Raw genomic sequence first — 14,470 nt, 5'->3', positions numbered from 1 at the left:
TTTATCATGACATTATGGAAAATAATGAACTTTATCACAATATTCTAATTTTATGACCAGCACCTGTACAGTAAAGTTGCTCTGGCTTATTTTGTCTCATTTTTCGACACAATCAAGGAGAGGAATATGCGACTAAGAACGACTAACACTCACATTTCAAAGGAGATTGTATAAATTAAACACACCACTTTTATTGTGATGCAATATTTGTACAATAAAGTATAGTAATCTAATTTCCTTTGAAAGAAAAATCTTGCAGATATGACTTTTTAAATATGTATCTCATTTATATGCAGGCATTACATTTTTATTTTTGATTCACCTACTATTATAGAAAGAACACCAGCTACAAATGGTTGTAGTTTTCAGTGATGATGAGTTCTGATTAACCTAATCCTGCTAGTTAACCACAAGAAGCGCTGGTGCTGCTGCTGCAGACCCTGCACTGCAGTCTGTGGGCCCTTCACTGTGGCTTTAAATAACTTTGGCCGAAAGTAATGAGATAACGAATGTTTTTGAGATAGATATTTATTTAGATATTCTCCAAAACTATAAAACTAAGTTCCGTGCCTGACACTGACACGTAATGTTGCTTGTTGGTGTAACACAAGCAGAATATATCACTAATGAAAGAAAAGCTCAGAGATGTGTAATAGGAGCTAAAATTCAACCCATAAGTTGATTGTATCAGTTTGGATCATGGCAGAATCTAGTTCTAACTTTCGGTCTTTGTGATTTACATCTGATTAATCCGAGTCACGGAACAACTCCGTCAAATGAGAAGTTAAATGCTTAAGATACCAGAATCTGTGAGAAGCCACTCCTCTTCCATCTTGTTTTTTGAAGTGAAACTCTGAACCTCATTATCCAGCTGCGTCATTATCGCTGTCTTTAATGAAATCCATCAATCACTGGCTGGGACCTTCTATGTTTTTCTTGCTGCCGTCGGCTTGCATGCACTGTATAGCGTGCTCATACTCGTCATTCAAAGTATGCGCTCTCGCATGCGTGAGAGTTATTATATTGTTATTGTTACATGAATATCAGCTTGTGATTTAAATACTTCTACCACCGATTTGTCCAAAAGGAAAAACACAAATGTGCCAGTATAGGAACTTATAGACTTTAAAAAACATCTAATTTAGGAGTATTTGTGGTTTTATTTTGGCGGGGGGGGGCTTCACATTCTTTCCCATGAGTTCTGCCAGGTGTCGGTGGCCTGCTTTGTTTTTCCTAAAACAACTCAAGCCTAGATGACAACGAGAGTTTATAATCATTACCACTGGATTTAAGCTTTTACAGGTTAAAGCGCTCATAATTCCTTAGAATCACATAACTTGAACTTTACCCATTAAGCCATTCACAGACTTATTGATATTTAAAGTGTTGCATCAGATTGTTTTCAATTTGAAAGCAGTAACTGATTATTGCAGGAAGAAAGCAACTACATCTCATCCAAAGGTGGGAAAAGTTCCTCCTGCTTGTGTTTTTTTTAAAAAGACACAAACACTTTTTTTGAAGAAATTTCTACTAGATTTGTATTGAAACTGTTTTCTAAAACTCTGTTAACTTTTAGACACAAGTTAGATGAGGATTTTGTTTCCCATTTTAACAGTAACATATAATAAGAAAATACCACAACTAATTTTCCAAGGATTACTTTTTTTGAAATGCAGTTTTTCAAATTTGAATACTGCAGGACATGGTAAAGTAAACTCTAAATTTGGAAATGTTATGCAAATCATTTTTTTTTCTGCAGCACTCCTATACCTAAAGCTGTTCAGAGACCTGAATTTCACCCATATACAAAATCCGACCACTGAAACATCTTCTGTACTTTTATTTTGAATTTTATTTCTCCCAAACTCTCTAAAAGTACTGAAATTTGACATGAGAAGACATGTGTAGGAGCCCTGTTTAAAGAGTCGTCCCTGACTGTGTTTATACAGGCTCCTGTCTGCCTGCCTCTGACATCAGTGTAAATCTGTATGGCCAATTGGACTGGGGGGTGGGGGGGAGAAATACCAGCAGCAGTGACCATAGTAGATCCCATGCATACCTCATTACTGCCCCTCTGTTGCACACACCAAAGAGCACGCTCTGAAGCACAAATGCGTCGTGTTTGTTTATGGTGCCAGGATTACTGGTGCTTCCTCCATAAAGGGAAAGTGCATAGTTTATTTTCTGAAAAAGGTCAATGCGATACTGAGAACAGAGTTCTCTCCGGCTGACATGATGAAGCAAAAGATTTAGCAACACATTTTGCACTTCAACAGTCATCCGACACTTTGGAGACCGGAGTACGGCAGCTACATGATCGAGGGAACTCCTGGGCAGCCGTACGGGGGAACGATGTCGGAGTTCAACACGGTGGAGGGCAACATGAGGAAGAGACGTCTGGAGGCTTCGTCTGTCCTGAAGAAGAATATGACGCTCTGCACCGTCACCTCCTTTCCAAGGTTTTTATCTGTTGTTGATCAACGTAGAGCCACTAGTTATTAATGTACTTAATAGGGCAACTGTTGCTCAGCTAGTAGTAGTCATCTTGCAATCAACAACTTGTAGATTTGATTCCAACCTCCTCCTGGCACTTGTGCCCCTAAGAAAAGCGCTTACGGTAGCTGAACGGTGGTTGAGTGCAGGTTGTCGAATGTTGAGTGGCCAGTATGTGTGTAATTGAAAGGTTTGTTTCCCTTAGCAGCTGATGCGTGCTTTTCCTTTTTTTCAGGTTAGGCTGTCCAGGTTTCACCAAACCAGAGTACCGACCCACTCCCGTTGAAAAAGGAGTGTCAAAGTCTTTGTTTTTCCCAGATGAAGCCATAAACAGACACCCCAGATTCAGGTGGGCTGGTTGACTTTCTAAGATTTGAAATGAATTACTAGTATACAAAATATCATATTCTAAATATTTTGTTACATTAAGCATCGACCTGAATATAATGTAAAAATTAAATTATGGCTATAAGAATCATTGCTTTAATTTTAATAGTTTTATATTGGAATAAAAGTTCAAAGGACATGAACACTTTTATAAGGCTCTATATGTCAACATTGAATTCTTCTCTTCAGCACCCTGACCAGAAACATACGGCACCGAAGAGGAGAGAAAGTTGTGATAAATGTGCCAAGTAAGTTTGATTCATTTTCTTGCTTCATCTTATCATTAACTGCATTTACAATCTGCTGTAAATGTGGGTGAAGTCAGCGGTGTTATATTAATTAATTTCACCTGCTGTACATTCAGACTCATGGGCTTGATTTAGTACTCCTTAGACTTTAACAGGATTTTGAATAAATAAAGCAAAAGATGCGATTTGGCTGCTTTTTCCTCTTGCAGTCTACAAAGATAAAAACACACCGTCTCCATTCGTGGAGCAGTTCCCTGAGGACGACGGTGAAGCAGCGAGGGCAGCCCTTCCTGACCACATCTACATGGACGCCATGGGTTTCGGCATGGGCAACTGCTGCCTGCAAGTACGTATTTTTGAATATGCAAACCTGGGTTCTGAGAATGCCGACTGCTCCACCGTCTCAATCAGTGATTTATAAAAGGACTTCAGCCTCATTTATGATGTTTTTGCAGGTGACATTCCAAGCTTGCAGCATTGATGAGGCAAGGTATCTTTATGACCAACTAGCAACATTCTGCCCCATCGTGGTGAGTGGTTGCATGAAATTTGCGCTTCCCATTAGAAATTATTCAGCTGTGATCAAGAGATGCATAAAAATATTAGTATATGTCTAGATCTTTATTTTAAAAATACTAGATCATAATTACTAGAGGTGTGCCAATCGATCGGACACCGATCATAATCGGCCGATTTCCATGAAAAAGTGTATGATCGGTGATCGCTGATCACGGTCTCTTGTTGCCAATCACACAAACCGATCACCTGCATCTCATTTCACAGCCTGCCTGTACAGCTGGTCTCCTCTTTCCTTCACACTTGGCAAACCCGCAGCAACAAATCCTAAGCGATGTCGTGTGGAATTATAACACACTGAGTGAACGGGGAAGTTTGCGTGTTGCGGTCAAAATGCATCAACACGACAAATCTAATTTGGCATAAAAACAATGCCATACTTGACGGATTTTGGCTACATCGAGGCTCACTGCAGTAAAAAAAAAAAGAGGATGAGATAGATGGCAGGTAAACCAGCGCACAGCTACACTAACCCGGATTAGCATGACGGTCAGAAAGCTAAACAAATAACCTGGAAAATGATTGAAGTCTTCGAGCTGCGATGTCAGACGCTGGTTCTGCTCTCCTGTTGAACCGCTGCTACGCTACAGGTAGTAATATTTGACAGACGGAGCTTCGCTTCTGCTCCACCTGGTAGTGACTCTCACACCGAACCTGCTTAAAGCTGCAGCATCTAACTTAAAAAATAAATTTTACATGCGTATTAAAACTTTCGCTGTCCTAACATGAGACAGATGAGCTCTGAAAAAATAATCGATCTCCTCCCAGTTCTGCATAATTACTCCGCTCAGTCAGAAACAGCCAATCAGAACTAGCAGTAATCAGCTAGCCATGCTATCAGGAAGTTTTCATTCAGTAAATCTGGATTGTTTATTGTAATGGATCCTGTTTTTGCCTTTGAATGTTAAGTTTTATTCTTGAATTTTTGGCAATGTTATACTTGAATTTTTGGCAATGTTGAGAGGTTTTATTTTGACTCTTTATATTATTTAGCCTCTTCAGAGCCTTCATATGTTATCAGTCTGTTAAAGATAGTATTACCGATAGCAGTACAATTTGCACAATGCCTGTTTTGATTTTTTTTCTTGAAAAAAGTTATTAAAACAAGTTTTTGTCTAAATTAAGGTGAATTCATGGTTCCTTTTTCCACATAATGTAACCGGTAGTGCTTATGATTAAAAAAATAATAATTATATGATCGGTATCGGTGATCGGCCCTCATGGGTGATCGGAATCGGCAGGAAAAAACCTGATCAGCACATCTCTAATAAATACTGTAAATAAACCTCCTGTCTTTCATTGCAGATGGCGCTGAGCGCTGCCTCACCCTTCTACAGAGGGTACATGTCTGATATTGATTGTCGCTGGGGAGTTATCTCAGCCTCGGTGGACGACAGGACCCAAGAGGAACGGGGCCTGAAGGTGAGGACAGGCTGCCTCTCTGCTCCCACGGGCTGTTTGTAAATTGCAAATATAGACCTGAAATTCCACACTGCTGACAGTGTTCAAACAATAGCTGACAGTGCAGGAAGACAGGATGTGGCATGCAGCGTCGGCGTCTGCACTGTGGGAAAACGTAACTATTGTAACGCTCCCCATACTGTTAGCTCTCAGTGTAGCGACTCTGATAAGAGCCAAGCACAAAATTCAGATTTAGTTCACATATTAGCCAATTCATTTCTCATCAGAAATGTCTTGTTTACACTTTTAAATCAAGCTGTGGGTTGCCACATCAACAATCACTTCCTCGACGCAGGAAGCTGACTCTTTGCTGTAGAAGTCAGCTGATGTGGGCTGTGAACAACTCCCTTGGTGAGTTGGGGAGCGTAACAATGGGAGACTTTGATTGGAGTTCTGCCCTCCAACTACATCACTACTTCCACGAAGCACATGGAGATTGGGAAATTTTTATTTTATACATCACCTTCCATGTTTTTATTTTTGTCAATTTATGTCTTATTTAAAAGGGCAGTATTATGTTTTTGTCTTTTTGTCATGTTGTACTGTTTTTCCCTCATCAAAAATCATTGGAGTGTTGCTTTGATTCTTTCATGCATGTTTGCCAAATCCTTGAAACTCCTTTGGCAGACATTCAGGGCTCCCTAAATGCTTATTTTCACAAAATAAACTCCTGGTGGAACTGCTCATTTGCTGAGCTTATCATATAAACCACTTCTCAGTCCAACCTTCCTAAGAACGGTTATAAACGACTTAAAGAAGGAGCATTGTTGTGACGACGAGCAGGAGCTTCTTAAAGAGAGAGAGTTTCAAAGGCATCAAATTGCAAAGACTAATTTCTTTGAAATTATGTTTGATATATGCAGCATTTTTGTTATTGAAGGTAACATAGTTACTTGATGGTGACATTTTATAACGCTATGTGCCTGGAAAACAACGTAATACTGTCCCTTTCAGCAAAAGAGGGGCACCAGCGGACTAATCTCGCCTCCATACAGCCAGAGAACCCTTTCTCTGATTTCTTGTTAATTTTTTTTAAACTTTGATTTATCTCAACACTGGTACCTGACCCATGTCCAACTGATGCCAAAAAAAAACCAAAACCAACAAAGATTCAAACACCGTTTCCTGATGCAGCTCGGAGACTTATTGTGTTACTTAAGGAGAGTACATTATCGAAACGGAGCACAGCAGCTTCCAGCAGTTTTAGCGAGTGCTGAAAGGCTTAATGTGTGGCTTTATATTTGAACTGTGAAAACGACCGTGCTCAGTTCAAGCAGATCAATTAGTGACTGAGAGAGCCCAATCTGTCACCGTCTATTGAATGGAAGAGCTGTTGGTTTCCTAGCAGTGCACCAGGAAGTGCATTTTTTTTTTTTACTTCTCAGATTCTGGGGCAAGATAATGAACTGTGAGGGTTAGTGATTCATTAGACGATGGGTCTAATGACTCACACACGATGGGTGTGGAATGAATCCACAACCAGGCAGGAATGTAAAACAAAATATGCTGAATGAAATATAATGAGCAATGTAATTTATCAAGAGTCTCACTTTACATACATTAAAACGGTAAAACTGATAAACCTAGAGTACAGTATATGCATTTTTAACATTTCTTTTGAACATGGAAACATTTGAGGGAAGAAATAGAAAATATAATAAACAGACAAATATGGGATAAGACTGTGTTTATGGGAATAGATAATGATTTTACTAAAATCAAGTATTTAAGCAGCTCAAACCAAATGATTATTAAATTCCCTATTTAAACCCAGCAAACTGAAGTATAACAGCACAATGTTGGAGTCTTAGTTTTAATTAGAAGAAGCTTTGTTTTGTTGCTATTTTTGGTTTAGTTTCTTAAATGCCGTTTCTGTATTTATTCTCTGGATACACGGAGTACAACAGTGAGACAGAAAGATTTTTAAAGTCTCCTCCTTCCCCAATCTTTTCCCTGTTGTCAATAGCAAAATAAAAAAACAATTTGTGTGATGCAAATATTTAGTTTCAGGCAAATTCATAGATTTACAGTTGAATATTATAATGTAAGCGTGCTTTCTCGTTTCTGTTTTGCAGCCTCTGAAAAACAACAAGTACAGGATCTTTAAGTCCAGGTATGACTCGATTGACAGTTACCTGTCTTGCTGCGGGGAGAAGTACAACGACATCGATTTGACGATAGACGAGGAGATAAACAAGCAGCTGCTCGGTGCAGGTACCGATGTCTCTTTTCGGCGCTTTTTAAAGTTACAGTCTACTTTTAAAATCTGCGCTCAGTGAAGAACTACAAGAACGTGTATAAATGCACAATGATACTGCTTGGTGGTGCATTCGGGGGCGCTGTTACTTTGCAGCAAGAAGGTTCTGAGTTTGATTCTTTTGCATGGAGTTTGTATGCCCTCCCGTTGCATGTGTGGGTTTTCACCCAGTACTCCTTTCTCCCACAGTTAAAAAACACGTGTTGGGTTAATTGATCTAAATTACCATGTCTGCATGTTTCAGTGTATTGTGAGGACTGATGACCTGTCCTCCAGCAAGGCCCCGCTCCCCTCCACCACTTTGCCAGGGCAAGCAGCTCTACTCGATGTGCATTAAATATGTCTTGTTTGCAGGGATTGACAAGCTTCTGGCTCAACACATAGCTCACCTCTTCATACGAGACCCGCTCTCCGTCTTTGAGGAGAAAATACATTTGGACGATGAGAACGAATCGGATCACTTTGAGGTGAGGATTTTTAAGACCTCTTTCAAAGAAGCTAATCTCTTGCCACAAACGGAACACGGGTCTAAGCTCAGTTGGCGTACATTTTTCATCCAGAACCTTCAGTCGACCAACTGGCAGACGATGCGGTTCAAACCTCCACCTCCGAACTCCGACATCGGCTGGAGGGTCGAGTTTCGCCCCATGGAGGTATTTGTGATATAGACGTTTGTTTATCTGGGCTTATTTTGGAGGACTTTTAATAACGAGTTACGTTTCTTTGTTTTACTTTCCAGGTTCAGCTAACTGACTTTGAAAATGCCGCATATGTGGTTTTTGTTGTCCTGCTTACCAGAGTGATCTTATCCTACAAGCTGGATTTCCTAATCCCCTTATCAAAGGTGTTAACAACCGCTTGGATACATTGTTTTTATTAAAATATTAGTTCTAAGATTTAAATCGGAATAAAACCTGTGATTTATCAGGTGGATGAGAACATGAAGGTGGCACAGAAGAGAAACGCAGTCCAGGAGGGCATGTTTTATTTCCGCAAAGACATGTTTAAAGGTGGGCTGAACAGGAAGTGGAACTCTAAGTGTCGTTGAATGGTTCAGATGGAAATGACTGTGATGTTTTCCAACAGGCTGCAACCCAGGCTTGGATTGTGCTTCTTCTGCTCAGAACGGCGTAGAGTTTGAGGGCAGTAACGAGGATTACACACTGATGAGCATCGACACAATCATCAACGGGAAGGTGAGTTTGTTCGTGACTAAACCCGAGTCAGTTGAGTTCATCTCTCCCCTGCTATGCCAGTCTTCAGTGTTACATTTGAGCGCACAAACAATCGCAACGAGCAACACTCGGCCTCAGATACGTGAAAGGAAAGTGTTGCAAAAGTAATCATACTTTTAAACTTGTCACAACTACAAGAAAACATATTTTCTTGCGGTTTTGTGTGGTAGGCCAATACAAAGTCATGAAACTGTTGATGCATTTTTTTTTTTTTTTTCACAATGGATTATTTATTTTATTTGAAATGAAGGCCAGGGAATACAGCAGACAGGTCAGGGGTAAAGCTGTGGAGAAGTTTAAAGTTGGGTTGGATTATAAAAGACAAGCAAAGTCCAGAACTAAATCCATTTGAGGCATGCAGGGACATATCTCAATAAAACTGTAGCTTTAGTTGCAGAGAAAGATGGTTTTATAAACTATGCAAACCCATTCAATAAATTAGAATATGTTTGGAGAGCCTATTTATTTCAGGAACTTTATCACCAAGAGAAACACGTTATGTAGATTAATCACACACAGATGGGTGTTGAAAAGTGTTAATTTTTGACAATTATGATGATGTTCTGCTTATAGTTAATCAAAACATAACATTTAATATTGGAGTATTATATCAGACCAATTAAAAAAGCTATATTTAAGTATTGTAAAAGCTGTTCATTTCCTTCTGCTTAGAGAATATTCACTGCTTTGTTTTGGTCTTTCACATAAAATCTGATTTTTTTTTTTTTTGTGGTTATAAGACTAAAGCTGGAAAGTTTAAGGTTTATCAGTACTTGCAAAATACTGTATTGTAAAGGAAGGTATTTATACAACTGTCTATACTTTCCTTTACCCTATTTCAAGACATCAATTCAGCTTTATTTGTATGTTTTACATCATCAGGAGGGAGTATTTCAAGGCCTTATCCCAATCCTTAACTGCTATCTGGAAAACATGGAAGTTGACGTTGACACCAGGTGCACTATTTTAAATTATCTGAAGCTCATCAAGAAACGTGCCTCAGGTAAAGTACCAGTAATGGTTTTTATTTAAGCAGAAAAAAAAAAAAATGTCTGTGCTCCAATGTTCATTTGTTCCGATTCCATCCGCCGTTGATCCAAACAGGAGAACTGATGACCATGGCCAAGTGGATGAGGGAATTTGTTGCAAAGCACCCCGAGTACAAGCAGGACAGTGTCATTACCGACAAGATCAACTACGACTTGCTCAAAAGGTGCGACAGGATTGCTAAAGGCGAAGAGCAGTGCCCCGAGCTTTTTGGTAACCCAGTCAACCGGGTGAAGTGAGAGAGCTCCAAACGCACGTCATATTATTATTATTATTTTTTTTTTTCAATCATGCACGAAGAAGACAGACCAAATGAAAGAGGTCCAATTAAAAAGAATGCAGCTGCATGTGTGTGTTGTGAAGAAGCACACCTGCATCACGTGTGTATATATACGCTGTATGAGATTTTTATGATTACAGAATTATTTTAATAGGACTATGGAATGGTAATGTAATAGAAAATCAGATGTGTATTTATTTTTGTCTGAAAATTAAGCATATCTGTGTGAAATTGTAAATGTAGCTGTACAGTAGGCTGCTGTTAATCCTCTGTAAATACTGAACCTTTTGCTCTTTAAATCATTAACAATTGTTTGTCTTTATCGTTTTTCCTATTTGTTGATTTAGATGTTTAACATTAGGGTTGATTTTTCTTTGTTTTGCATTTCGGTTGCTTCGTTCTGCTGACTTCTTGGAGGGGACCTTGAAATTATTGTTGTATTCAAATGAAAATGTTAAGGCACTGTTTGCAACGCAACTCTTTTTCCAAATAAATCTATAAATCTGTAAGTCATTTAGTCATTTTATTTATTTATTGTTTTTTTGTTTGTCCTTGTTGCCACTTCCATATTAGCAGCTACACAGTTCAAATCAGGAAAGCTAGCTAAACTTGTTAATCATTTTTCACCAGATATAAGAATTTTAGAAACTATAGGTATTATCTATCTACATGTATTAGCAAAAACAAATTAGTAAAATAATTGGTAACACTTTATTTGAAGGGGGGTGAATAAGACTGTCATGACACTTTCATAAACATGAATAAGCCTTCATGAATATTTATGACTGTTGTCATAAAGTGTCATTCGGCAAATTACGACACTTTTAATACAAAGTTGACATTATTCAAAATGTCTTTGTTATGACAACTTGACATTAACCAAGAAATCATTAGTGTTTAAACTTTACCTTTAATAACATAAAGTTACCTAATTTTTAAAGTGAAATCGGTAATACTTTTATAACAAATTTATATCAGTAATTATTTCTTGTTTAATGTAAAGTTGTCATAACAAAGACATTTTGAATAATGTCAACTTTGTATTAAAAGTGTCATAATTTACCGCATGACGCTTTATGACAGTCATAAATATTCATGAAGGCTTATTCATGTTCATGACAGGTGTTATGTCATGTTAATGAAAGTGTCATGACAGTCTTATTCACCCCCCTTCAAATAAAGTGTTACCAAATAATTCAACATTAGACTGAATGTTGGATAGTTTTATTTTTAGCAAATTCATTTCAGTGGGGAAATATTTTGACATCAAGTCATTTATGTAATTTTAGAGAGCTTAAAGTTAACGAAACCCCAACCTTTAGTTTCTCAGAAATTAGAATATTGGATAAACCATTAAAAATGGATTTTAAAACACAATGTCAGTCTACTTTAAAGTAATCAAGGTATTGTGCATTAGATACGCTCAACAATTGGCTTCACAGGAATGACTTCATCAAAGTGGCATGAAACATTGATCAGCCTGATGCGTCTTGCAGTGGTTAGGCAAGACCAGATTTCTTTAACAGCAGCCTTCAGGATATCTGGAATGTTGGGTTGGGTGTCTCTCATCTTCCTGGTACACCAAATGATTCTGTGGCACGTCGGTCAAATGACTTGTTTTTCTTCTTCAACTGAACTTTCCGTTTATAGGCTTTGTTATAGACCCCTGAACAGCAAGCATTGTTAGCAATGGCCTTTTGTGACTTACCCTGATTGTGAAGGGTTTCTGTCTGCCAAGTAACACATCTATACCATAAGAGTTCGGTTCTTTTAATTAAATTTCCAATATTAACTTTTTGACCATTTTCTAGTTCATTAATGTCGGTGCATAAAAACAACTTGAGGCACATCGTGAAATGTGTGTGTCCAACCACAAGGTGGTGCTGTTGAACCAGAGTCTGACACAACAGTGCGTTGCAGTGACAGATGAGAGTATTACCTCAATTTGACCTCTTAGATAAGATAATGATTATTGCTGATGCAGACCTACCTAGTGGACAACCAGCTCTGGGAACATTTGTAGGTTTAGACAGATTAATTCTGATGTTTTAAAATTCCACATTTTAACTCTGAGACTATTATGACTGATTGCCTGCAACACATTTTTATCTGTCAATTTCTATCTAATTGGTGTTAATATGAAAAGCTATAACTATCTAAAAATGCAGAGAATGATTAATAGCAGTTTAAAGAACTGCATAGCATGAGGAACCTCCTGCCAACAGGTTTGTTACTTCATTCATAATTTCTCCTTGATTTCTGAATCTTGATATGTCACCACCCTGAAGGGAGAAGAAACCACACATTTTTGACCACAGTGGGAGGTCTAACGATTTGAATGCCTTTTTATATGTAAAGTTGCCCTGCAGTGGGCTAGTGGTGCTGAAAACACTTATCAAAGGTGGGAATAAGCTGGAATGAATAATGCATGAAATATAAAACCCTATCATTTTGCATGTAAACTTATAAATTATGTTTGATTGAACAATACTGCAGCAGCACTCATACAATCAAATGTAATTTATAAGTTTAAAAACAACCCCCCCCTCCCCCCAACCCACCCTGATGTTGCAAATGACTTTTTTCAGCTAAATCAGAACAAAAAGAGAGTTCTGTGTTTTATGACGGTTTATCATTACACTTTAGGTCCTTGAGGATATTTTTTTTCCCTTGTGCAGTGAGATCTTGCTATTATTTCATATTTCAGCAGAGCTGATGCTGAGTGGGAGGTGGTTCCTGATCAGGCCACTAAAGCGACCAATCAGATCAGTTGACCAGGTTTTTCAGAAAGGGGGGCCCCTGACTTTCTTCCACTGAAACAAGACATCTCTAAAGACTACAATGTGCTCAGATTTCAATTTGGCTTGGACAACATAGTAACAGCTTGACGATATGTTTCAACCTATTGATATGTAAGTTTTTGCATTGTATCAGATAAATAAATTACACATGAAGCCTCACTTTGCGTTAAAGCTACCAGTTGAAGTGAATACCCTGTGAATCTAGTTTGTCATCCACAGAACAACATGCCATGGTTTGGGTTTTATATATTTTGTTGTAAATGTTTATTTAGTCCAGTCAATAAAAATCAATCTATCAACACTGACAAGCTGAGTAAGGAGAGCGTTCATCAAAGAAGCAGGCGTCATAGACACACAGATTTGATCTGCTGAGTGACATAAACATTGAAAAAAAAAAGAAAAAAAATTCTCAACACTAAAATGTGTAAAACAACAAATAAAATATGATCATTTTAATAAAATAAAATATGAAAAATAAACTACTCTAATCAGGCTTAAGTGAGGGGATTGATAGTAATTTTTGCAAAGTGCAGGATCACTCAACTATCAAAGCAGGCGAAAGGAAATTTTATCGGAAATGAAGGAAAAACATTTCCAGTGTCTGGATGGATTTGTTTAAAATCTGATGGTGAAAATCCCCCAAATGAAATCCATTCACTATGGACATCAATATATTTGTATAAAAAGATTAGAAGCTAAGAGTTATATTGATCTAATCCAATCCCAAAATTACATTTGCTTGTATGTGTTCTGAATTTTGATGTTGCATTTTGTCTTTCAGTCTGGAAGCAAACAGGCTGCAGTTAAAGTGGCTTTTACAAATCTACACACATCTGTTAAAATGGCAGGTTTGACACTTTTTTCAAAGGTAATATCATCTTCATCAGACAACTGATGACCAGACAACAACAACCTGCATTAACCTGGCTGAATAAATGAGTATATCCTTAATATGATGCAGAGAGGTTACAAACGAACAACATGAGAAGGTCAGGAGAAGGTTAAGAACACAGCATTATGCATTATGTACACCACTGCAGAATTAAGACAGTCATCAATAAGTGGAGAAAATATGGAACAAGAGTGACTTAACAAAAGCGGGACATTACTCCAAAATGAATGAGGAAACAGGAGGTGAACTGCCAAGAGGAGCTGCAGGAATTTCTACCAGGACAGGGATGACCTGTGACAACAATCTCTTGTATTTTTCTCAAGCTTAGACTGCGCAGCAGGAGTGCAAACAAAAGGCTTGTATTTCAAATAGAACATGAAGACCTGAATGAAATCTCCCTAAGCGTTCTGAAAGAATGCATTATATTAATTACGTGAAAAATTCCAGATTTAACTTTGGGAAACACTTCCGAAAGGTCGATTTGACACAAAGCAGTGAAGCAAATCACCAAAAAAAAAAAAAAATCACCACTCCAGTGAAAATATAGTTGTGGCTGCGCTGGGGTTACATGGAACAGTCTTTGTCAATTTCAATTAAATTCTTTTTAGTTTACTAATATAAAGCCATATCACAACATATGTACCTCAAGGCTCTTTACAGGAACATTCACTCCTCTTAGATGAGCATGTAGCAACGATTGCCTGCACTGTGTCATCGACTTTGCAGCAATTTCTCTGGGCATGCATGTTGCGACAGTGGACGAAACAACTTGCCTTCAACAGGAAGAAACCTG

The 14,470-nt window shown here is 38.1% G+C and overlaps 1 protein-coding gene across 1 annotated transcript in view; it reads left to right on the top strand.

Annotated features, from left to right (window-relative positions):
* The window catches only part of gclc (glutamate-cysteine ligase, catalytic subunit), a 17,711-nt gene extending 7,218 nt beyond the window's left edge, over nucleotides 1-10,493 (top strand). The window contains exons 3-16 of the mRNA XM_015060264.1: nucleotides 2,277-2,459; nucleotides 2,729-2,842; nucleotides 3,070-3,128; nucleotides 3,338-3,474; nucleotides 3,584-3,658; nucleotides 5,010-5,126; nucleotides 7,241-7,379; nucleotides 7,777-7,889; nucleotides 7,983-8,075; nucleotides 8,162-8,266; nucleotides 8,351-8,432; nucleotides 8,509-8,618; nucleotides 9,540-9,660; nucleotides 9,762-10,493. Of these exons, the coding sequence (XP_014915750.1) occupies nucleotides 2,277-2,459; nucleotides 2,729-2,842; nucleotides 3,070-3,128; nucleotides 3,338-3,474; nucleotides 3,584-3,658; nucleotides 5,010-5,126; nucleotides 7,241-7,379; nucleotides 7,777-7,889; nucleotides 7,983-8,075; nucleotides 8,162-8,266; nucleotides 8,351-8,432; nucleotides 8,509-8,618; nucleotides 9,540-9,660; nucleotides 9,762-9,943 (1,630 nt within the window). The 3' untranslated portion in view covers nucleotides 9,944-10,493. The remainder of the gene's footprint in view (nucleotides 1-2,276; nucleotides 2,460-2,728; nucleotides 2,843-3,069; nucleotides 3,129-3,337; nucleotides 3,475-3,583; nucleotides 3,659-5,009; nucleotides 5,127-7,240; nucleotides 7,380-7,776; nucleotides 7,890-7,982; nucleotides 8,076-8,161; nucleotides 8,267-8,350; nucleotides 8,433-8,508; nucleotides 8,619-9,539; nucleotides 9,661-9,761) is intronic.
* Nucleotides 10,494-14,470: the final 3,977 nt, after the last annotated feature.

The sequence above is a fragment of the Poecilia latipinna genome, unplaced genomic scaffold, assembly GCF_001443285.1.
Source record: "Poecilia latipinna isolate Pla-1442-1.1 unplaced genomic scaffold, P_latipinna-1.0 Scaffold67, whole genome shotgun sequence".
Lineage (NCBI taxonomy): Eukaryota > Metazoa > Chordata > Actinopteri > Cyprinodontiformes > Poeciliidae > Poecilia > Poecilia latipinna.
The sequence above is the reverse complement of the archived record's forward strand: the minus strand, read 5'-3'. Positions and strand labels throughout refer to the sequence as shown.